The sequence below is a fragment of the Mustelus asterias genome, chromosome 8 (assembly GCF_964213995.1).
Source record: "Mustelus asterias chromosome 8, sMusAst1.hap1.1, whole genome shotgun sequence".
NCBI lineage: Eukaryota > Metazoa > Chordata > Chondrichthyes > Carcharhiniformes > Triakidae > Mustelus > Mustelus asterias.
This window is the reverse complement of record NC_135808.1, coordinates 108,136,384-108,159,558: the sequence shown is the minus strand read 5'-3', so window position 1 is coordinate 108,159,558 and position 23,175 is coordinate 108,136,384. Positions and strand designations below refer to the sequence as shown.

Genomic DNA, 23,175 nt, shown 5'->3' with positions numbered 1-23,175 from the left:
GAATCTTCAAGTCCCGCCAGCAGCGGGAAGCTTGACTGGCAGGTGAACGTAATTTGGTGTGAAGCCAAAAATCAGTTTCCGGACATTGGATTAACTTTTGGAATTCTGTTCTTGAGACATTAAAGGCAGGTCGAGCTTCCAAACGAACAATATTGGAAAGCCCTCTTACATATTCATTAAAAGGCTGCCTCACTGGTATTAAGTTCTCCTAACAAATTAAGTTCGCCATCAGTCAGAAATGAGAACATTCAGTTTTACAACTGCACAAAATGCCATGAACCTGGCAAGGAAATCTTCTTCCACGATTATCGGTGAATTTTTGAAAATTTCTTTCATGGGCTGCAAGTGTTGCTGGCATTTATTGACCCTCCTTAATGACCCTAGAGAAGGTGATGGTGAGTTGCCTTCTTGAGCCGCTACAGTCCATGTGTTGTCAGTACACGCATAGTGCTGTTAGAAAGGGAGTCCAAGGACTTTGACCCATCAACAGTGAAGTAATGGAAATATAGTTCCAAGACAGGATAGTGTGTGAAGGAAGCTTGTAGGTGGTAGTGTTCTCTACCTTAAGTAGTAGAGGTTGGGGGCTCTGGAAAGTGCTGTTGAAGGTGCCTTAGTGAGTTGCCAAAGGGCATCTTGTAGATGGTACACACTGCTGCCACTGTGCATTGGTGGTAGAGGAAGTGAATGTTTAAAGTGGTGGATGGGGTGTCGATCGGGGGGCTGCTTTATCCTCAATGATGTTGAGCATCTTGAGTGTTGTTCAAGTTGTACTCATCCAGGCAAGTGTAGAGTATTTAATCGCAGTTCTGACTTGAGCCTTGTAGACGGACAGGCATTGGTAGGGGCATTACCATGGTGAATGCACCAGTTGACAGTGAGTGACAGTTAACTGCTGAGCATTGCTTAAATGGTGCACTGGTGCATTCTCCATGGCATCTCTTCTACCAATCAGAGTCTATTTGTCAACCATATCTCTCCTAAATTGTTGTTTTCCCTTGATATTGGTATTTTTGCCAAGTGTCCTAATGAGTGCAAGACAAAAAGCTTTGACATGTCTAAGGTTTTTATTAGCAATACTGAAGATGTTTATTTTTAAAGTTGCTTTAAAAGTAATTCCTGTATATGGATTTGATTGGAATACAAATGATTTGGATTCATTTTCATTCGGTACATGAACTGGGTGGGTTAAAACATTATCTGGTTTTATGTTAAAAATAAACAAGCACATGCAGTTTTGCTTGAATGATGGTGAATCCACGTAGCTTCTGACAGCAATGAGGTTTGGAATGATCTTCTATGGAAAGCAATTCAATTCATGAAAGGATTTGAGACATTTCAGCATGAAGGATACACATTTATTTATGCTTTCAGTAGGTCAGGTCAAGCCAAGAGCAATTTTATGAGCAGTGCTTCACTGCAGAACATAGGGTACAAATCTTGATTTGAATCTTTAATGTAAGAAATAAGATTGCATTTGTAGTAGGATTGTATTATGTATAACTGACTCACTGCTGAAAATACAATAATGTTAAATGTATTGTAAACAATGGAAGAGGAAAACTTACTTTGAAAACATTTGCTTTGAACCAGTAATCATACCTATCTTCTTTTATACTTGGAAATTTGGAGAAATCATATGAGAGAGTGGAAAGGTATGACTATATCAAAGGAAAATGAGCATTGTAGTCAGATTGGAGTTGTTGAGTGTATTATCTTGTGATGGGAATAATCACCTGCAATAAGAATGTCTTTGTACTGTAGGAGTAACATTTTGCTGAGAAATTAGTGCTTACAAATAAATATATTCCATAAATACACCTGGCTTTTTATTATTTGTTTGATCGGTTATAAAAGCATTTTTCATTTTTAGAATACTTAAGTGCTTTTCTTTTTCATTCCAGTTCAGTTTTTCTGAAAACCTGGCTTTTCCTTCATGCAGACATGTTTTCCCCTTAAGACTAATGAACATTGTTAAAACTATGGGATAAGAAGCAGCCAACAAAGTTCTGATAATCCAATTTTAAAAAAAATATATCATGAACCCAGGGTGCGAAATAGACAATAATTTGATCTTTCCATATATTTCTAAATTAATAACATTCATTTTTTACTTTCACTGCTATTATGCAGTGACTGCTGCACATTGATAGAGATATTGGTAAAGAGATAAGACTGACGTGTGAAGTTAAGGGCATCATGACTGCTGCTGATAGAAAATTATTAAACAACCAACCATGCATCGATTGCATTATTTCTGAAACAACTACATTATTTCTCTGGCAATAAACTGGATGAGACGTTGATCAACTAGCAATGCTTTGTTAGAATTGCTTATCTTTAGGTCTCAGTTGCATGAAATGCACTGGTTTGACTATTTACTACGGCAAGAAAGATCAGATATTATAAATTCCACTCTGTAATTTTGGAATTAACATATACATGGGTGATATTTAAGGTGTAATTTTACACTGGTTTACATAGAAGCAAACATAGAAAATAGAAGCAGGAGTAGGTCATTTGGCCCTTTGTGCCTGCTTCGCCATTCATTATGATCCTGGCTGATCATTAAATTCAATACCCTGATCCTGCCGCACCTCCCTCCCCGTATCCTTTGATCCCTTTAGCCCCAGGAGCTCTATCTAATTCCTTCTTAAATACACAATGTTTTGGCCTCAACCACCCTCTGGGTGAAGAAACTTCTCCTCACTTCAGTCCTAAAATAGTTTAAATAGTCATCAGATTTAACGGGACTATCAAGCTCTGTGGGGTTTCACTGTCCTTTCCCAAAACAACTTACTGCTCCAGGATGATTCAGAATAGCAAAGATGATCCCATAAAAATCCCCCCCCGCCCCATACCCCCTCCAACCTCCCCTCCAGCAATGTGTGACAAGCTTATGGACTCCTTTATCAATAAGATTGAGATCATCCATTCGTCAATGGGATGGACAATAACTGCTGGCCTTCCAGTCATGCACATAACCCAGGAACAAATTTAAAAATTCATTCACTCTCACCTCAGCTCTTTCTTGCCAGCCAAGCCAAATCTCTCAACCTCCTCCCTCCAATTTCTGTATTAATGATTCTATTTAAATGCTAGTTGTTGAAATCACATCCTGGGCATCAAGCAGTCAATCTCAATCCTCTACAATGAATGATATATCATGTGAATGTTTTGGAATTACTGTGTTGTAATTGCCCCCAGCATTTGCTATTCTGTGTGGATTCTACATTGCTCTATATAATAGATATCAGTCTAGCTCCAGTGATAGACCTCTTGCCTCTGAGTCAAAAGGCCTTGAGTTCAGCTCTCACTCTTAAATTCACTGCTAGTATTTGGTTGCATTGTGGGAGGCGGCAGTTTTTGGACAAGATGTTTTTCACCCAGAGGGTGGTGGGAATCTGGAATTCACTGCCTGAAAGGGTGGTGGAGGCAGAGACCCGTATAACATTTAAGAAGTATTTAGATGTGCACTTGCGGTACCAAGGCATACAAGGCTATGGGCCAAGTACTGGAAAATGGAATTAGAATAGCTGAGTGATTTGCCTTTGACCAGCACAGACTCGATGAGCCGAAGGGCCCTTTTCTACACTGTGTAGCTCTATTTTAAAGTGAGGTCTTACCTGCTCGCGTCAGTGAATATAAAATATCAAAGGGCTGAGAAGTTGTTTGGGTGGTCTGGACAACATTTATCCTTTGGCAAACACCATGAAAATGGTGCATCTAGTACTTTTTCTCATTTCTGTTTGAGGGATGTATATGCAAATTGTTTGCTGCTTTTCTGTACATTACAACAGTGACAAGGTATTTCATGGCTATGAAACGCCCTGGGACATTCTGAGGCTGTGAGGCAGGCACTCATCCCTAGTTGATCCATAATGAACAGAAATATGAAGAAACACCTGAGCATTAATGTAAATAGAATTGCAGAAAGACAAAATGGTGAAAATTACTGTTTCATTATATAGAAATCATTTTGATTAGTCCGAGAATGTATGTGGCCACTTTTAGAACATAGAACATTACAGCGCAGAACAGGCCCTTCGGCCCACGATGTTGCACCGACCAGTTAAAAAAAAAAAAACTGTGACCCTCCAACCTAAACCAATTTCTTTTCGTCCATGAACCTATCTACGGATCTCTTAAACGCCCCCAAACTAGGCGCATTTACTACTGATGCTGGCAGGGCATTCCAATCCCTCACCACCCTCTGGGTAAAGAACCTACCCCTGACATCGGTTCTATAACTACCCCCCCTCAATTTAAAGCCATGCCCCCTCGTGCTGGATTTCTCCATCAGAGGAAAAAGGCTATCACTATCCACCCTATCTAAACCTCTAATCATCTTATATGTTTCAATAAGATCCCCTCTTAGCCGCCGCCTTTCCAGCGAAAACAATCCCAAATCCCTCAGCCTCTCCTCATAGGATCTCCCCTCCATACCAGGCAACATCCTGGTAAACCTCCTCTGCACCCTCTCCAAAGCCTCCACATCCTTCCTGTAATGTGGGGACCAGAACTGCACACAGTACTCCAAGTGCGGCCGCACCAGAGTTGTGTACAGTTGCAACATAACGCTACGACTCCTAAATTCAATCCCCCTACCAATAAACGCCAAGACACCATATGCCTTCTTAACAACCTTATCTACTTGATTCCCAACTTTCAGGGATCTATGCACACATACACCTAGATCCCTCTGCTCCTCCACACTATTCAAAGTCCTCCCGTTAGCCCTATACTCAACACATCTGTTATTCCTACCAAAGTGAATTACCTCACACTTCTCCGCATTAAACTCCATCCGCCACCTCTCGGCCCAACTTTGCAACCTGTAGTCTTCCTGCAAACTACGACACCCTTCCTCACTGTCTACCACACCACCGACTTTGGTGTCATCAGCAAATTTGCTAATCCACCCAACTATACCCTCATCCAGATCATTAATAAATATTACAAACAGCAGTGGCCCCAAAACAGATCCCTGAGGTACACCACTTGTAACCGCACTCCATGATGAATATTTACTATCAACCACCACCCTCTGTTTCCTATCCGCTAGCCAATTCCTGATCCAATTTCCTAGATCACCCCCAATCCCATACATCTGCATTTTCTGCAGAAGCCTACCATGGTGAACCTTATCAAACGCCTTACTAAAATCCATATATACCACGTCCACTGCCTTGCCCCCATCCACCTCCTTGGTCACTTTCTCAAAAAACTCAATAAGGTTAGTAAGGCATGACCTACCTGCCACAAAACCATGCTGACTATTACCTATCAATTCATTACTCTCCAAATAACTATAAATCCTATCCCTTATAATTTTTTCCAACATCTTGCCGACAACAGAAGTGAGACTCACCGGTCTATAATTCCCGGGGAAGTCTCTGTTCCCCTTCTTAAACAATGGGACAACATTCGCTAACCTCCAATCTTCTGGTACTATACCAGAGGCCAACGACGACCTGAAGATCAGAGCCAGAGGCTCTGCAATCACTTCTCTTGCCTCCCAGAGAATCCTTGGATAAATCCCATCCGGACCAGGGGATTTATCTATTTTCAGACCCTCCAGAATATCCTGCACATCCTCCTTATCAACTGTAATACTGTCTATTCTACTCCCTTGCAACCCAGTGTCCTCCTCAGCTATATTCATGCCCCCTTGCGTGAACACCGAAGAGAAATATTGGTTCAATGCTTCACCAATCTCCTCCGGTTCCACACATAACTTCCCTCTGCCATCTATAACTGGCCCTAAACTTGCCCTAACCAACCTTCTGTTCTTGACATACCTATAGAACGCCTTAGGATTCTCTTTAACCCTATCCGCCAAAGTCTTCTCATGTCCCCTTTTAGCCCTTCTAAGCTCGCTCTTCAACTCCCTCTTAGCCAATCTAAAGCTTTCTAGTGCACTACCCGAGTGCTCACGTCTCATCCGAACATAAGCCTCCTTTTTCTTTTTAACCAACAAAGAAACTTTTTTGGTGCACCACGGTTCCCTAGCCCTACCAATTCCTCCTTGCCTGACAGGGACATACCTATCACAGACTCGCAGTAGCTGCTCCTTGAAAAAACTCCACATGTCGGACGTTCCCAGTCCCTGTAATCTCCTAGTCCAACCTATGTTTCCTAATTCTCTCCTAATAGCCTCATAATTACCCTTCCCCCAGCTAAAACCACTGGCCCGAGGTTCATGCCTATCCCTTTCCATCACTAAGGTGAACGTAACCGAATTGTGGTCACTATCACCAAAATGCACACCAACTTCCAAGTCTAGCACCTGGTCTGGCTCATTTCCCAGCACCAGATCCAATATAGCCTCACCTCTAGTTGGCCTGTCTACATACTGAGTCAAAAAACCTTCCTGCACGCTTTGAACAAAAACTGACCCCTCTAACGAGCTAGAGCTATAACAATTCCAGTCAATATTAGTCAAGTTAAAATCCCCCATAACAATTGCCCTATTACTTTCACTCCTAAGCAGGATTGACTCCGCAATCCTTTCCTCAACCTCTCTAGAACTTTTAGGAGGTCTATAAAAGACTCCCAACAGGGTGACCTCTCCTCTCCTATTTCTAATCTCCGCCCATACTACCTCAACAGATAAGTCCTCATCAAACCTCCTCTCTGACACTGTGATACAATCTCTGACCAATAATGCTACCCCTCCCCCTCTTCTACCTCCTTCCCTACTTCGACTAAAACATTTGAACCCCGGGACCTGCAGCATCCATTCCTGCCCCTGCTCTATCCATGTCTCTGAAATAGCCACAACATCGAAGTCCCAGGTACTGATCCACGCTGCAAGTTCACCCACTTTATTGCGAATACTCCTGGCATTGAAGTATACACATTTCAAACCCTGCTCCACCCCACCTCTGCAATGCCGTGCATTGCAGTCCCCATCCATGCATCCCTCACTTTCAGCCCCACTACTCAGGATCCCTCCCCCCCCCCCGAATCAGTTTAAACCTCCCTGCATGGCCTTAGCAAATTTACCCCCCAGGATATTGGTCCCCTTCTTTTGGTATATCTTCCAAAGCAGTTACTTTGGTGATGAAGAAGAAGCTGCATATCTGAAATTTACTAGCATAGTTTAATTCAGTTTCATTGAATTTGAATCTTCAACCTTAAAATACAAATGAGTTCGTGGCTCTGGTGATAAATAGTACTCCAGTATGTAATTTTTCTATCTGTCACGTAGGAGCAGCAAATCACACAATATCCTATGTTTATTCTTTGTGGAAGTGAATGCAGTTTGATTTTTTTTTTACACAGTATAATTTGGAGAATGGTGTATAGCCTACTTGTGTTTTTATCTTCCAGGCTCCTAAATTCGTGTCAGCTTTATCCCAAGAAGAATCACTAATCCATCCTTCAGCACAAATTACTGACAGATATATGGTGAGTAGTGAGATGTGCAAATAACATCACTGAACCTTGTGCCTTCTAGCTAAGCACAGTCAATTCTATTGTGCTCAAGTCAATCAAAATCCATTGAAATGCTTAAATGTAAGCGGAATTACAGCCTTGATCTCCGGAATTTGGATGTACTTGTCGCATGATTTTCCGCCCATTAAAACAAATGGATAAAAAATCATGGGAATAATTTTTGACCAAATTCCCAACTTACATACATGGTGTACAATTTTGTAAAATTACGTCTACAGATGTCCCTTATGGTGGTGTTTTTAATTAAATATAATTTTCTGATCTTTACAGGTAGCCACCATTCTTTTTGCTTCTGTAATTGCTCTGATCATGCTAGCTGAAGCTCTATTAACAAATAGTGCAATGAGGACTAACAATTCCTTTCCAATTGAATACTGGTGGGGTGTCAGTTGAATCTGTAAATCTGAGCATTAGTCAAGGGTAAAGTTCCAACCTGGGTTTCATCTATGGTGCTACTTGAATACATCATCTGAATAGCAACCTTGTTGAGGAAATCTGCAATGGTATTGTTTTATAACCTCTGCTTGTTGTTGGTCTGGCACGTGTAAATAAATTTAATGGCCCTGCAGTTGAAATGTATTTTCTTTCTAATGTCATTTTTAATACTTTTAAAAAGTCATTCTATTCCTCCCTGGGAGAGATGTCACTCCTGTGCCAGAGCTGCTCTGTAGTAGTGTGATGAGAAATCAGAGCAAAATCTATGATGACTTTTTCTTTATTCTACCCCACCTTCCTTTGTTAGTGTCACCTGGTTGGCACAGAATCTTTTTGAGAGAAATTAAAGGTATATGTCCGCGAATCTTAATACACTATATTTCTGTGCACCAATAAATTGTAGGACATACAGTAAAGGAAGTTTTGTCTGTCTAGCTGAATTAACCAAAAACTAATGATCGCGACTCAAGATTTTCTAAAATAGTTACTGTCATTTTGCTTTCCTTTAAGTGGCGATAACTTCATGTATAGAACATTTCTGTTCTCATTTTCTGCGATTCAAGTGATTTTCTTCGTATGCATGCCTTTATGGGAGGATTTTCTCGATAAACAAATGAAGAAAATATTTGGAACTAGATTTGTAACAAGAACTTCCTGTCCTCAGATGCATCAGTCTCGAATAAAAAGGGGAGAATGGGCTGCTTTTCAAAACCCTGGGTGGGCTTTGTGTATCTTAACACCAGAAGCATTACTCAGTCGGACAAAACAAACATTGACTGTATAAGTAACCCATCAGCCCACACACAGAGTTAGGCAATGGAGGATGTACCAGAGTACAGTAGGTCATAATTATAGGCAGACGCTTCAGACAGACCTCTTGTTTTATTATAAGGCTTTTCCTTCTGTTCATTTAGATCACAGGTTAGTTAAATATCTACTTTTTACTTTTCATTTTTCAATGAAGTCTTTTGTCTATTTGAGAGAACTTAAAGGATCAGAAGTATCAAGGTGTATTATAATTTTCACTATCCCACTTTCTTTTCCAGACTGTAATTCAGATATAGTACTTTTATTAATGTTACGTGTAATCCTAGTGTGTAACTGTCTTTATAGAAGAGCCATCCAGAGTCAATATTTTCATGACAGTGCACAAAAAAATCATTTTAATCATCCTCTCAATGTTATTGTTTCGCTGACTCTATTTTGTATATCTCTCTCTCTCTCACTCATCACCTGCAAAGTTTTTTACCCTAGTTTATCTCTATACCACAGCTTTGGTACATTTTGTGGGGTGGCAAGGTGGCACAGTGGTTAGCATTGCAGCCTCACAGCGTCAGGGACCCGGGTCCGATTCTCAGCTTGGGTGACTGTCTATGTGGAGTTTGCACATTCTCCCTGTGTCTGCGTGGGTTTTCTCCGGGTGTTCCGGTTTCCTCCCACAGTCCAAAGATGTGTGGGTTAGATGGATTGGCCATGCTAAATTGCCCCTTAGTGTCAGGGGGACTAGCTAGGGTAAATGCCTGGGGTTATGGGGATAGGGCCTGGGTGGGAATGTAGTCAGTGCAGACTCGATGGGCCTGCACTGCAGGTTTCTGTGATTCTATGAACACAGTAATGCTTACATTAAAACCCAAGTTTTCACATCCATCGAAAATGGGCTTGTGCTGTCCCATGTTGCTGATTCACCCACACAGAGCTCATGATGCACTATGACAAAATATTTTGAAAGGAATCCTTCCCATAATTTGAATAGACCACCGGCAGATAAAAAGCTTTCATAAAGAACTTGGCCTGTAGTACCATTGGCTAGGGAGTACAAAATGTGCCAATGTACTGGCTCTTAAAAGGCTAAATTTGGTAACAAAAAAGTTCACCATTGTTTGTAGTTGAGACATTTTGTTGCACCATTTGCTGCAGGGGGTACACTAAAGGTGGACAAGTCCACTTAGTGTGGTCAGCTACCATTAGTGCATATCCTTGCCCTCCAAAGAATCATTTCCCAAGTGTTGGTTCTATCACTAATATGGGTAATGTAGATTGCTGTATTGTAGATATTGTGGCTGCTTCCTAGCTGAAAACCACTGTTAACCACCTTCTGAAAATTCTGACCAGCTGGTGCCCACTTTCCACAGTATTATGGACTGGAATGGGGTTAATTTAAACAGCCTGATTTATCCTCTTGCCTTCTATCCATTACCAGAAAGGTGTTTTTGATTTGTGTCCCTCTTTATAAGCAATGACGCATTTCCCAACTCCTTGGTTTTAGTGCAATCCAGTTTCTATTAATAACCCCATAGGATGAAAATGCAGGAGGAAAGTAACAACATTGCCTACTTTTCACTTAGACGGTAAAAGGGGGATAGAGAAAGAAAGATTTATAGGGCAAAGACGACAGAGATAAGATTTATTGTTTCACTTGTCTCCAGAATCAATGGTGTATTCCTTCACAGAGCCTGAACTGATGCTGGATAATTCACTTTTCCTGTAGAATTGACTTCCACGATGACGTAGGCACGCAGAGATGAAGCAGTCTTGTCAGTGATTGTTTCTACTGGAACTTTTATACAATGTAGATTGGGTCAGATATTTAACTTGGGCAGAGGGTTAAATATCTGACCCCATCTACACTGTGCTGCTGCTCGGTAGATGGAAAGATGGCAGACTGAGGGTGGTTGGTACCACAAAGCAATATTACTGGTTCCTCCAGCATTGGGGGCGGGGGGGGGGGGGGGGGGGGTCATGTCGCATGACTCCCACCTCTCCACTTTAACTTTGACAAAGGGTGTGTATCTATTGCCCTCCAACTCAGGTCAATGACGTTGTGGACAAAAAATGGCAAACTCAAATTATTGTACAATAAATCTCTTTTATTGTACCAAGTTATCACAACATTACACTAGGCATCAAACTTTGTTACACACAAATTAACTAATCTCTGACTTACTTTGTTACACACAAGGTAACTGACCTTTGACCTACTCCGTTATACACACATGTATTCAAAGAATATCAAAATTTCACAAAATATCCAAACTCACGACTTAAACGTAGAGAAAATTCCCGAGGCAAACTGATCAGATTCCAAGCTAATGGGTTTTATTCTGCTGTGTCTGAGTCCTAGACTCAGGGTCTTGCTGCTTTTCCTACAATGGTTAATCCCAAGTTAATGCTGCCGATGTCCCTTTGCCTCTTCCTCTTATAGAGATCCTGCTGGCACTGATCATGCTTTCAGCCATGTACTCACAGAATAAGCCCTAATCAGTCACTGTCTTTTTGGTCATGAATGCTCAGAGTCGTGCCTCTGTCAGGGGTCATTATTCTCTCAGGAACACGACACACAGGGAGGGATATGTGTTCAATCACTGTCTGTTCAAGGCATAGCAACAGCCAGCGTCCAATTGTTCCTGTGTTTGTTCCATTGCTGCACATCCTGTTTAAGTCCTTAGCCTGATACAGATTTAGCCCTTTTAACCATCAGGCTTTGCTGGTGTCTGCACTTTACTGGTGTCTTTATGAATAACCATCAGACTATGTATCCCTTTGTCTGGGTCCCTGAGATTGTTAATGTTCCAACCATTAACTCTTAAAGGTAAGTTACAGGGTCCTTTGTCCTGGCAGATGAATTGACTCTAGTTGGCCAGGCCTGACTTATGAAATGCAGATGCCTCTTTGTAGTTCCCTTTGAATTTGATATCTGCAGCCCACAAGGAGTCTCTTCAGAAATAACAAGGTGCAAATAACTTTGATCTGTCAAATAGCCCTTTTTGTTCAGGGTCACAGACAGACATAGCTTCAGCAATTTTAGGAATTAGCTATAAAGATATATATATCTATTTTGTAAAAATATATTGTGCCCCCGTCAGCAGAAATGAAGTTTTACTTCCTGAAAACAGCATTTGCCAGTTGCTTCATACAGATGTGCACTGCGAGCTACCTAGTATGGTAGCTCTGCCGTATGATGAATTGGAAAATGCAGTCGTATGAAGACTTCATGCTTCCCTTCTTCCCCTTCCTTGGGAAGATTCATCCCTCTGCCTTATATTGTCTGTATATTTATAGCAAATGGCACAACTCTGAGTCAGTCTTTCTTGAAGAGTATGACCAGATAGTTTTGAACAGGCTCTATAAAGCATGGTGATGAGTGTAGGCAAAATATGTCTTTGCACTTGATCCTTCTAAGCTTCTGTTCTTTATCGGAATCCTGCATTGGGCAGGATTCTCCGATTTCATCTGTGGCCATCTTGTTACAAGTGAGGATTTGATGTTCCACCAAAATTCCAGTCACTTTCAGCGGCACCAGAGAATCCTAGCTGCGAACAAGGGCGGAGATTTTTGGCGATTATGTTCAGCATCCGCAAAGAATTACTGATCCTCATTGCACTGTACATTGCAATTTCAATTCGAGCAGTGGCTTCAGAATAAAGAAGTAAAGCATCAGTCATGCAAAAGTCCACCATGACATTTAAATGGGTACAACACAGCCTGCGAGGAGCTTCACCTGAAGTTAGGACATTTAGGCTCCATATTACAGGCAAATTCTTGGAAAATCGGTGCTTGATCTTTGTTTCCTCATTATTTAGCTTAGTTGTTATCTTGTAATTGGTAAATATATAAGTATCTCATTTACTACACTTATTACAACCCAGACATGCTTTTTTATTTTAACATTATGATTTTTTTCCCCCACACAGATTGGTGCTGACAGTATGGTTGGCTATATGACTAAAGTGGCAGAGAAGACCTCTATTAAGAGGTCAATCATCGGGACCTCCTGCACAGTCAAAGAGAAAGTAAAAATTGCCAATTCCATAATCATGCACAATGTCACTATTGAAGAAGGGTGAGTGAAGTCGCATTAATGTGGAGAAAATATCTGAACAATGGTTTTAAAAATGCCTTTGTTTAATTCTGGTATGCTACTACAGAGTGATTCACATAATTTAGCTTGGGGAAAAAAAAATTACCCGGTCTCACAGTCCTCCTTGTCATCCTCTGATTAAACAGCACATCTTGCTCCAGCTTTTGTTGTAATGAAGCCCCTGGAACTGAGGATCAGAGGACGTTGCACTCTTGCCCTGTATAAAGGTTATAAGGGTGATAAAAAAGGAAATCTGCCACAACACTCAACCCACACCACATCCCGCCCCCTCGCCACCCTGCAGTTTCTTTGAAGCTCATTGCCAATTGGCAGTATTTGAAAGTGCACAATTCCATACTTACTATTTATAGTCCTAACTAATGCTCAAACAGACCAAATTGAATCTCTATCTGCTAATAGACATTAAAAGAAAATTGACCACAATTACTTTCTCCAAGTAGTAAATTATCTGTGGCTACTGGGAGAAAGACGATATAAAATATTTTTTTAAAATGAACTCCCAAAATAGTAAAATGAAAATGTTGTACTCTGTGAAATAGCATTTTTTTTGTTTCAGATGAATGAAATGCAGGTCCCACATTCATTGTAGAATTTAAAACGATTGTGCCCAAAATAAAATATCAAAAATCAAAACTGCATTTGTGCTATCACAACCTTATAAAAGAAAATGATTTTGCCCATCCTGCTTTCAAGATTTTGTATAACTCTGTTTACCGCGAACCTCCCCCACAATACAAGTAAAAGTGCATCTATAGCTTAAGTTACAAACTGATATCCCACTGCACTTTCAGTATAATTACTTCCTTTCATATTTCATAAATTTCTATTTGTGGTTTTTTTTTAAAGTTGTTAGCTTTTCATGCTCTGGCAAGTTTTTTTGAACTTTTGGTCAGCTTTTGATAGTTTTCTTTGTTATTGGGTATCTTTACAATATATATGGTTAAGGTTTATAAAGTAGAATAGTTGGTTACAGAAATGATAGGAGAAAAATGATTAAATTCGGCTGAGAGTATAGTTTAGAACAAGTGAAGAGGGCACTCAGTAAAGCATGTACCTCAGCCATGTGATGTTAACTCAATGGTATTCAAATAATACAGCTCTTGCTGAATGAAGGCTTTCCATATCTGGTTGATGCTCTGCAACTACAAAGTTGAAAAAAATAAATGTTAAAGTAAAGTTTATTTATTAATCACAAGTAAGGCTTACATTAACACTGCAATGAAGTTACTGTGAAATGTTATTCACTAAGAGCTTCCATGTCACTGAAGAAGCTCCACGCCAATCCACATCTAACTACCTGCTATGGAAACTGCTCACATTTTGACAGATGTGACAAATGCCACCATAACTGCTGAGACAATCCCCAACATTCTAAAACTATCAACAACATTCCAAAAAGTAAATTTGGCCTTCCTGTCCCCAATGTGAATGGATCCTTTAAAGAATTCCAGGATCTGGATGCAGATCTGCATCTTTTCCAAGAACTAATCCTTTTTTATTCTTTCGTGGGATGTGGGCATTGCTGGCTAGACCATCATTTATTGCCCATCCTTAAGTGCCTTTCAACTGGGTGGCTTGTTAAGAGGGCAGTTAAGATTCAACCACATTGCTGTAGGCCAGACTGGTAAAGACTTCCGTCCCTGAAGGACATCAGTGAGCCAGATGGGTTTTTATGACAATTGATAATGTTTCATGGTCATCATTAGACTATCAATTCCAGGTTTTTTATTGAATTCAAAACTGCTATGGTGGGATTTGAACCTGATATCCCACTGCACTTTCAGTATAATTACTTCCTTTCATATTTCATAGATTTCTATTTGTGATTACCTTGGGTCTCTGGATACTGGTCCAATGTCAATACCACTTCAGCACTGCCTCCCCATGTACCTCTGTGTACCTCCTTCTTCTTAGGCAGTCACTCCGGACGGAGGATAACTTTCTTCCACTCTGGGATTGGGGTGCATGCACACTCTGCCACAGGTGAGGCAGGTAGTGTTTGATGAAACTGGAGGGTGGGCTGCTCAGAATTTGGTACCAAGTTTCATTGAAATCCATGCATTAGTTTTTTGAGAGATATTGTTTACAGGCGAACCTCTGCTCATCTTCACTGGTGGAGGTAATAAATTTCAATCGATCAATGAAACATTAATCAGCTGGTACAATAGGAAGTTGAAATGCCCTTTTGAGGCTCAAAAGAACAAGGAATATTGAGGGTGTCTTCATGATTATTTGGGTTTAATTGCGCTCTGGTGATGCCCATAATGCAGCTTTGCTCCTGACCCCTGGAAACTAGCCTAGCTTTCAGTGATGTCCCAAGCAAACGGAATAGTTTCTGCACTGATTCTGAAACCGAGAATGTTCATACTATTCAATAGCAATTCTCTTTCCAAGTTCTGGTGAATAATTCTGTCCACCATTTCAAGAGAATTAGATAACAAATGTGATGGTGCTCAGCTGCAGAATTCAGCATCTTCTCATAGAAATCATAGAAACCCTACAGTACAGAAAGAGGCCATTCGGCCCATCGAGTCTGCACCGACCACAATCCCACCCAGGCCCTACCCCCATATCCCTACATATTTTACCCGCTAATCCCTCTAATCTACCAGGACACTAAGGGGCAATTTTAGCATGGCCAATCAACCTAACCCGCACATCTTTGGACTGTGGGAGGAAACCGGAGCACCCGGAGGAAACCCACGCAGACACGAGGAGAATGTGCAAACTCCACGCAGACAGTGACCCGAGCCGGGATTTGAACCCAGGTCCCTGGAGCTGTGAAGCAGCAGTGCTATCCACTGTGCTACCGTGCCGCCCTAATTTGGATAATTATTTTCTGATAATCGTCTACATCATCAGCATGTACCAAAGACATTTACTGATAATTTTGTGGTTTTGGAAAAAAGGAGCAAATTTTTTTTGTTCCACTGAATAAATAACTTCCATTTATAGGAACATTAGTCTTGTCAGCCTGTTCCAACATTCACTTAGATTGTGATTGAACTGTCTCTTAACCCCATTTAGTCAGTTTTTCTCCAGACTTTTTTAGGAGCATTTTTTGCAATCTCGGAATGTCCCAAAGCATTCCACAGCCAACAAAGTATTTTTGAAATAAAAACCAAACAAGTTTGAAAACAATCAGGAGGTCAGACAATATTGACGGAGAACAAAATGGAGCATTTCATTTCCAAGATCGACTGTTTTTTCTCTCTACAAATGCTTCCACAAAATGTGTTCCACATTTTTCTTTATATTTCTTTATATTTCAAATTTCCTATGTTTGCAATATTTTGCTTTTATTTTGCTGAAAAGAGAGACACGTTGCCCCAGCTTTTTATCTTGCACTCATCAAGACAAATGCAAGAATGCCAAATTTCAAATGATCACAACAATTTGTACTACAGGGGAAAAGGGCACTGATTGATTGGCAAGCCTGCTTTGACCAGCCAAGGTATTAGCATGGAGAACACAACAAGGATTTTTGAGCTCCCCAAGCTCCAGGGTATTTCAAGAAAGGTGCAAGGAATGTACATATTCATTTTGTTTGTAGAGAATGGGAACTTGCATATGAACATATGTCACTTATAGCAAATATTCATAGAATATTTGTAGAATCCCTACAGTGCAGAAGGAAGCCATTCGGCCCATCGAATCTGCACCGACCACAATCCCACCCAAGCCCTATCCCCATAACCCCATGCATTTACCCTAGCTAGTCCCCCTGATACTAAGGGACAATTTAGCACGGCCAATCCACCTAACCCGCACATCTTTGGACTGTGGGAAGAAACCGGAGCACTGGGGAAAACCCACGCAGACACGGGGAGAACGTGCAGACTCCAAACAGACAGTGACCCGAGCCAGGAATCGAACCCGGGTCCCCTGGCACTGTGAGGCAGCAGTGCTAACCACTGTGCCACTATATTAAAGCACCTTATTTTAAATGCGTAGGAATGGATTAATATGTGTCAACATATTGCATTGTGATGGCTTCGGTAGGGGTACAAAATTAGCATCACAAAGCGCGGCAACTGAAAACAGGGTATATTCCAGCATACTGTGCCACTGAAAGGGGTGACCTGCTTGGCTGTATCTACAGAGTCTGGGCCAGCGGTGAGGTATCCAACTGAGCATCATTGTTCAAATCGGAAAATTGCAGCTCCATGTATTCACTCAATTCTGTGGTGGGAAATTGTAAATGAACCACATTACAAGCTTGGCTGATTATCTTAAATTGGTTGTTAGTACAGCTTTTAGCACACTCAGGATTTTTTTTAGCAAGTGCTGCCTAGTCAGGGAGTCACATGTAACAGTAGACGTTTTGTTTTGGATTTTGCAAGTGCAGGCTGGTTGAGTGTGGTCTGCCACTCAAGTACCGTGACTGCACTGTGTACTGTCTATAGGATGCATGACAGCAACTCCCTCAAACCTGTGACCCCCAACATTTAAGAAGAACAAGATCAACAGGTGCATTGAAACACAATAACATTCACGTTCCCCTCCAAGTCAAATGCCATTCTGACGTGGATACATATCATTTCATCATTGTCGCTGAATTTGATTTGATTTACTATTGTCATATGAATTGGTATGCAGTGAAAAGTATTGTTTCTTGAGTGCTTACAGACAAAGCATACCATTCATAGAGTACATAGGGGCGAAGGAAAGCAGAGAGTGCAGAATATAGTGTTACAGTCATAGTGTCGAGAAAGATCAGCTTAATATTTAGGTAGGTCCTTTTAAAAGTCTGATGTCAGCAGGGAAGTTCTGGAGCTCCCTAGCTACCAATTGAATATATCCACTTAATATTTATAATATTTATCCCCTGTGGTTCCCATTCTTCAAGATTCTCAGTATTAACATCTCCAGTTCTGATCTCTTTACCAGAGAAGTAGTTGAGAAGCCTTTTATATGTAAATTGACATCAATTAAATTCTTGCATATTTACTTTTGGAGAGAGAAATCATCCATTAACAAAATGCACAGAAGTAGCACTTTACAATTTAGGGAACACCTTGTCCTTCTAATTCTTTTTGTAAGTATATGCAAATTGTTCAGATAGTTGATTTTGCTAATGTTACCCAAACAGAACTTTGCACACTATCAGTGCCAAAACTGCAAAAAAAAGTTTCCTGTAATACACTGCAGTTCAGTATCGTAATTACATCTTCTGCACTAGCCCACCCACAGCTATAATTGCTGTTTAAAAGGAGGATCAATAAACAATGTGGAACTTGCAAAGAGTCATGCAAGCCTGCTTGGCTGTATTCAAAGAAAAGTCTCCATAGTGGCTGTGTTTGATCACAAAGCTATAGTATAATTCTGAACTAACATGTTTAAAGAAGTGCTTAGATCTCTAATTAATTCAAATTATTTCATTGAAGTGCACCTTTTTTTGTATACACAGCCTCTACCAGAAAAAGATCAGAAAAGGAAATTACAACTTTTAAACTTGTAATTAGCATGCTATGTTTTTTACTCAATGCTTTCTCTTGCTTGCTTTATAATTCATAGCTTTAGACTTCATTTCACTAGCTTGTATTTTCCCTTTAATGATATACTTTCACTGCTACAGTATTGCTATTTAAAGTTTGCTCCAACTTTAAAAATTATATTCATAAGGTGGTAAAATTTATTGGTTTGTATACCAGGTTGGCAACGCACACCAGTACTTTTTCCTGTTAGCTGATTCTATGATGATGCTGATGTAACATTGTGGTATTGTAAATTGATAGACCTTACAACAGGAATCCAATATAGAGAGCCTCCAAAGAATGTGTATTTTTTATTGCTCCTTTTGACCTTTGTTCCTATCTTGGAATGGTAGGATGCTGCTCCTTGTTTCTGCAGACATCTTGAGGGAAAAGCCTGTCTTGTGCCACCATCAGTGTAAATGCCCCAATTCTCAGGTCTTAAGACAGAATTTGCAGTATATGGAAGTCCTACTGATTTGCATTTCTAGTAATGTTAATAGCACAATTGGATTTCTGGAATCTCATCTCGCACCAATTGCTGTTGCCCTAATTAATCCAAACTCAGATCTTGCTCGTCTTCTCCTCACTTGTTTCATGAACTGCACCTAGCACATGCTCCAACTTGCCCAACATTTTACTGTAAATCATATGTGTATGAAAAGTCCCTCCATGCACTCAACATCTCTTGCCATTTACGCTTAATTGGTACCCACTGTCCAGTGCCTATAAGTAATTTTTTTTTTTATTCATTCGTGGGACATGGGTGTCGCTCGCTGGCCAGCATTTGTTGCCCATTCCTAGTTGCTCTTGAGAAGGTGGTGGTGAGCTGTCTTCTTGAATCGCTGCAGTCCATGTGCTGTGGGTTGACCCACAATGCTGTTAGGGAGGGAATTCCAGGATTTTGACCCAGCGACTGTGAAGGAACGACTTGAATATTTCCAAGTCAGGATGGTGAATGGCTTGGAGGGGAACTTACAGGTGGTGGTGTTCCCATTTATCTGCTGCCCTTGTCCTTCCAGATGAAAGTGGTCGTGAATTTGGAAGGTGCTGTCCAAGGACCTTTGGTGAATTGCTGCAGTGCATCTTGTAGATAGTACACAGTTCTGCTATTGAGTGTTGGTGGTGGAGGGATTGAATGTTTGTAGGTGGTGCCAATCAAGCGGGCTGCTTTGTCCTGGATGGTGTCAAGCTTCTTGAGTGTTATTGGAGCTACACCCATCCAGGCAAGTGGGGAGTATTCCATCACACTCCTAACTTGTGCCTTGTAGATGGTGGATAGGCTCTGAGGAGTCAGGAGGTGAGTTACTCGCCACTGTATTCCTAGCCTCTGACCGGCTCCTGTAGCCACTGTGTTTATGTGGTGAGTCCAGTTGAGTTTCTGGTCAATGGTAACCCCAAGGATGTTGACAGTGGGGGATTCAGTGATGGTTACACCATTGAATGTCATGGGGCGGTGGTTAGAGTGTCTCTTATTGGTGATGGTCATTGCCTGGCATTTCTGTGGCAAGAATTTTACTTGCCACTTGTCAGCCCAAGCCTGGATATTGTCCAGATCTTGTTGCATTTGAACATGGGCTGCTTCAATATCTGAGGAGTTGCGAATGGTGCTGAACATTGTGCAATCATCGGCGAACATCTCCACTTCTGACCTTATGATAGAGGGAAGGTCATTGATGAAGCAGCTGAAGATTGTTGGGCCCAGGACACTACCCTGAGGGACTCCTGCAGAGATGTCCTGAAGCTGAGATGACTGACCCTGCACAACCACAACCATCTTCCTATGTGGCAGGTATGACTCCAACCAGCAGAGAGTTTGCCCCCTAATACCCATTGATTCCAGTTTCGCTCGGGCTCCTTGATGCCACACTCGGTCGAATGTGGCCTTGATGTCAAGGGCTGTCACTCTCACCTCCCCTCTGGAATTCAGCTCTTTTGTCCATGTTTGAACCAAGATTGTAATGAGGTCAGGAGCTGAGTGACCCTGGCAAAACCCAAACTGGGCGTCACTGAGCAGATTATTGCTGAGGAGATGCTGCTTGACAGCACTGTTAATGGTTGAGAGTAGATTGATTGGGCGGTAATTGGCCAGGTTGGATTTGTCCTGCTTTTTGTGTGCAGGGCATACCTGGGCAATTTTCCACATTCTTGGTTAGATGCCAGCATTGTAACTGCACCTTAAGAGCTTGGCTAACGGAGCGGCAAGTTCTGGAGCACAAGTCTTCAGTACTAAAGAAGGTGGTGAAGAAGGCATATGGCATGCTTGCCTTTATAGGACGGGGCATAGAGTATAAAAGTTGGGGTCTGATGTTGCAGATGTATAGAACGTTGGTTCGGCCGCATTTGGAATACTGCGTCCAGTTCTGGTCGCCACACTACCAGAAGGATGTGGAGGCTTTGGAGAGAGTACAGAGGAGGTTTACCAGGATGTTGCCTGGTATGGAGGGGCTTGGTTATGAGGAGAGATTGGGGAAACTGGGGTTGTTCTCCTTGGAAAGACGGAGGATGAGGGGAGACTTAATAGAGGTGTATAAAATTATGAAAGGCATAGATAGGGTGAACGGTGGGAAGCTTTTCCCCGGGTCGGTGGTGACGTTCACGAGGGGTCATAGGTTCAAGGTGAAGGGGGGGAGGTTTAACACAGATATCAGAAGGACATATTTTACACAGAGGGTCGTGGGGGCCTGGAATGGGTTGCCGGGCAAGGTGGTGGAGGCGGACACACTGGGAACGTTTAAGACTTATCTAGACAGCTATATGAACGGAGTGGGAATGGAGGGATACAAAAGAGTGGTCTAGTTTGGACCAGGGAGCGGCGCGGGCTAATTGTTCTTTGTTTCTCATTTCAAGGCTTCATTCTATGATCATCTTGCTGGTGCAAGTACAGAGCGAGACTGCGGATAGTTGGGAACCTGTCTCGGGGGCAGGGAATTCATATGGTGTTCGTGGAAGTGGAAATGAATAGGGTTGGGAAGCATTTTCCGATCAGGGCCAGTGTGATCTCCTGGACTCGTTTCGATCGCCTCAGGGGGTCGGAGAGGAATTTCCCAGATTTTTTTTTCCCCATATTGGCCCTGGGGTTTTCACTCTGGGTTTTCGCCTCTCCCTGGAGATCACATGGTCTGGAATGGGGGGGTGGGGGTGAGTTAATAGGTTGTGATGAACAAAGCATCGTAGCTGTGAGGGACAGCTCGGTGGATAGGATATTAGTATGTAGATAGGCTGGAAAATTGGGTGGGGATCCTGGATTCAGGATTCAATCCTGGACCGGGGAGCGCCGCGGGCTTGGAGGGCCGAAGGGCCTGTTCCTGTGCTGTATTGTTCTTTGTTCTTTGTATTGCCAGACTGTTATCAGGGCCCATTGCCTTTGCAGTATCCAGTGCCTCCAACCATTTCTTGATATCACATGGAGTGAATCGAATTGACTGGAGACTGGCATCTGAGATACTGGGGACCACTGGAGGAGGCCAAGATGGATCATCCACTCGGCTCTTCTGGCTGAAGACTGCTGCGAATACTTCAGCCTTATCTTTTGCACTGATGTGCTAGGCTCCTCCATCATTGAGGATGGGATATTTGTGAGTTGTTTAATTGTCCACCACCATTCTCGACTAGATGTGGAAGGACTGCAGAGCTTAGATCTGATCCGTTGGTTTTGGAATCGCTCCGCTCTGTCTATCACTTGCTGTTTATGATGTTTGGCATTCAAGTAGTCCTGTTTGGTAGCTTCACCAGGTTGACACCTCATTTTTAGGTATGCCTGGTGTTGCTCCTGGCATGCCCACCTACACTCTCCATTGAACCAGGTTTGACCCACTGGCTTGATGGTAATGGTTGAGTGGGGGATATGCCAGGCCATGACGTTGCAGGTTGTGCTGGAGTACAATTCCGCTGCTGTTGGTGGCCCACAGTGCCTCATAGATGCCCAGTCTTGAGTTGCTAGATCAGTTTGAAGTCTTTCCCATTTAGGTGATAGTGCCACACAACACGATGGAGGTTATTTTCAATGTGAAGGCGGGACTTCGTCTCCAGAAGGACTGTGCAGATGTCACTCTTACCGATACTGTCATGGACAGATGCATCTGCAGCCAGCAGATTGGTAAGGATGAGGTAAAGTATGTTTTTTCCTCTTGTTGGTTTCTTCACCACCTGCTGCAGACCCAGTCTAGCAGTTATATCCTTTAGGACCCGACCAGCTCAATCAGTAGTGTTGCTGCCGAGCCACTCTTGGTGGTGGACATTGAAATCCCCATCCAGAATACATTTTGCACCCTTGCCACCCTCCAAATGCTGTTCAACATGGAGGAATACTGATTCATCAGCCGAAGGAGGACGGTATGTGGTAACCAGTAAGAGGTTTCCTTGCCCATGTTTAACCGGAAGCCATGAGACTTCATGGGTTCCAGAGTCAATGTTAAGGACTCCCAGGGCAACTCCATCCCACTGTATACCACTGTGCCGCCACCTCTGCTGAGTCTGTCCTGCTGGTGGGACAGGTCATATCCAGGGATGGTAATGGTGGTGTCTGGGGTGTTATCTGTAAAGTATGGTTCCATGAGAATGACTGTGTTAGGCTGTTGCTTGACACCTCTCCCAATTTTGGCACTTGGCCTCAGATGTTAATAAGGAGGACAATGCAAGGTCGACAGGGCTGTTTGTTTTGCCGTTTTCTTTTCCAGTGCCTAGATCTATGCTAGGTAGTCCGTCCGGTTTCATTTCTTTGTTGAGACTTTGTAGCGATTGTTACAACTGAGTGTCTTCGCTAGGCCATTTCAGAGGGCAGTTAAGAGTCAATCACATTGCTGTGGCTCTGGAGTCACATGTAGGCCAGAACAGATAAGGGCAGATTTCCCTCCCTAAAGACCATTGGTGAACCAATAAGTAATATACAGAGAAAGGAAAGTGAGATGGGCGATGAGAGCAATTGAT

The 23,175-nt window shown here is 42.1% G+C and overlaps 1 protein-coding gene across 5 annotated transcripts in view; it reads left to right on the top strand.

Annotated features, from left to right (window-relative positions):
• The window catches only part of eif2b3 (eukaryotic translation initiation factor 2B, subunit 3 gamma), a 117,030-nt gene that overhangs the window by 70,451 nt on the left and 23,404 nt on the right, over positions 1-23,175 (top strand). For all 5 annotated transcript variants that reach the window (XM_078218690.1, XM_078218693.1, XM_078218692.1 and 2 more), the window contains exons 9-10: positions 7,333-7,410; positions 12,585-12,733. In XM_078218690.1, the coding sequence (XP_078074816.1) occupies positions 7,333-7,410; positions 12,585-12,733 (227 nt within the window). The remainder of the gene's footprint in view (positions 1-7,332; positions 7,411-12,584; positions 12,734-23,175) is intronic.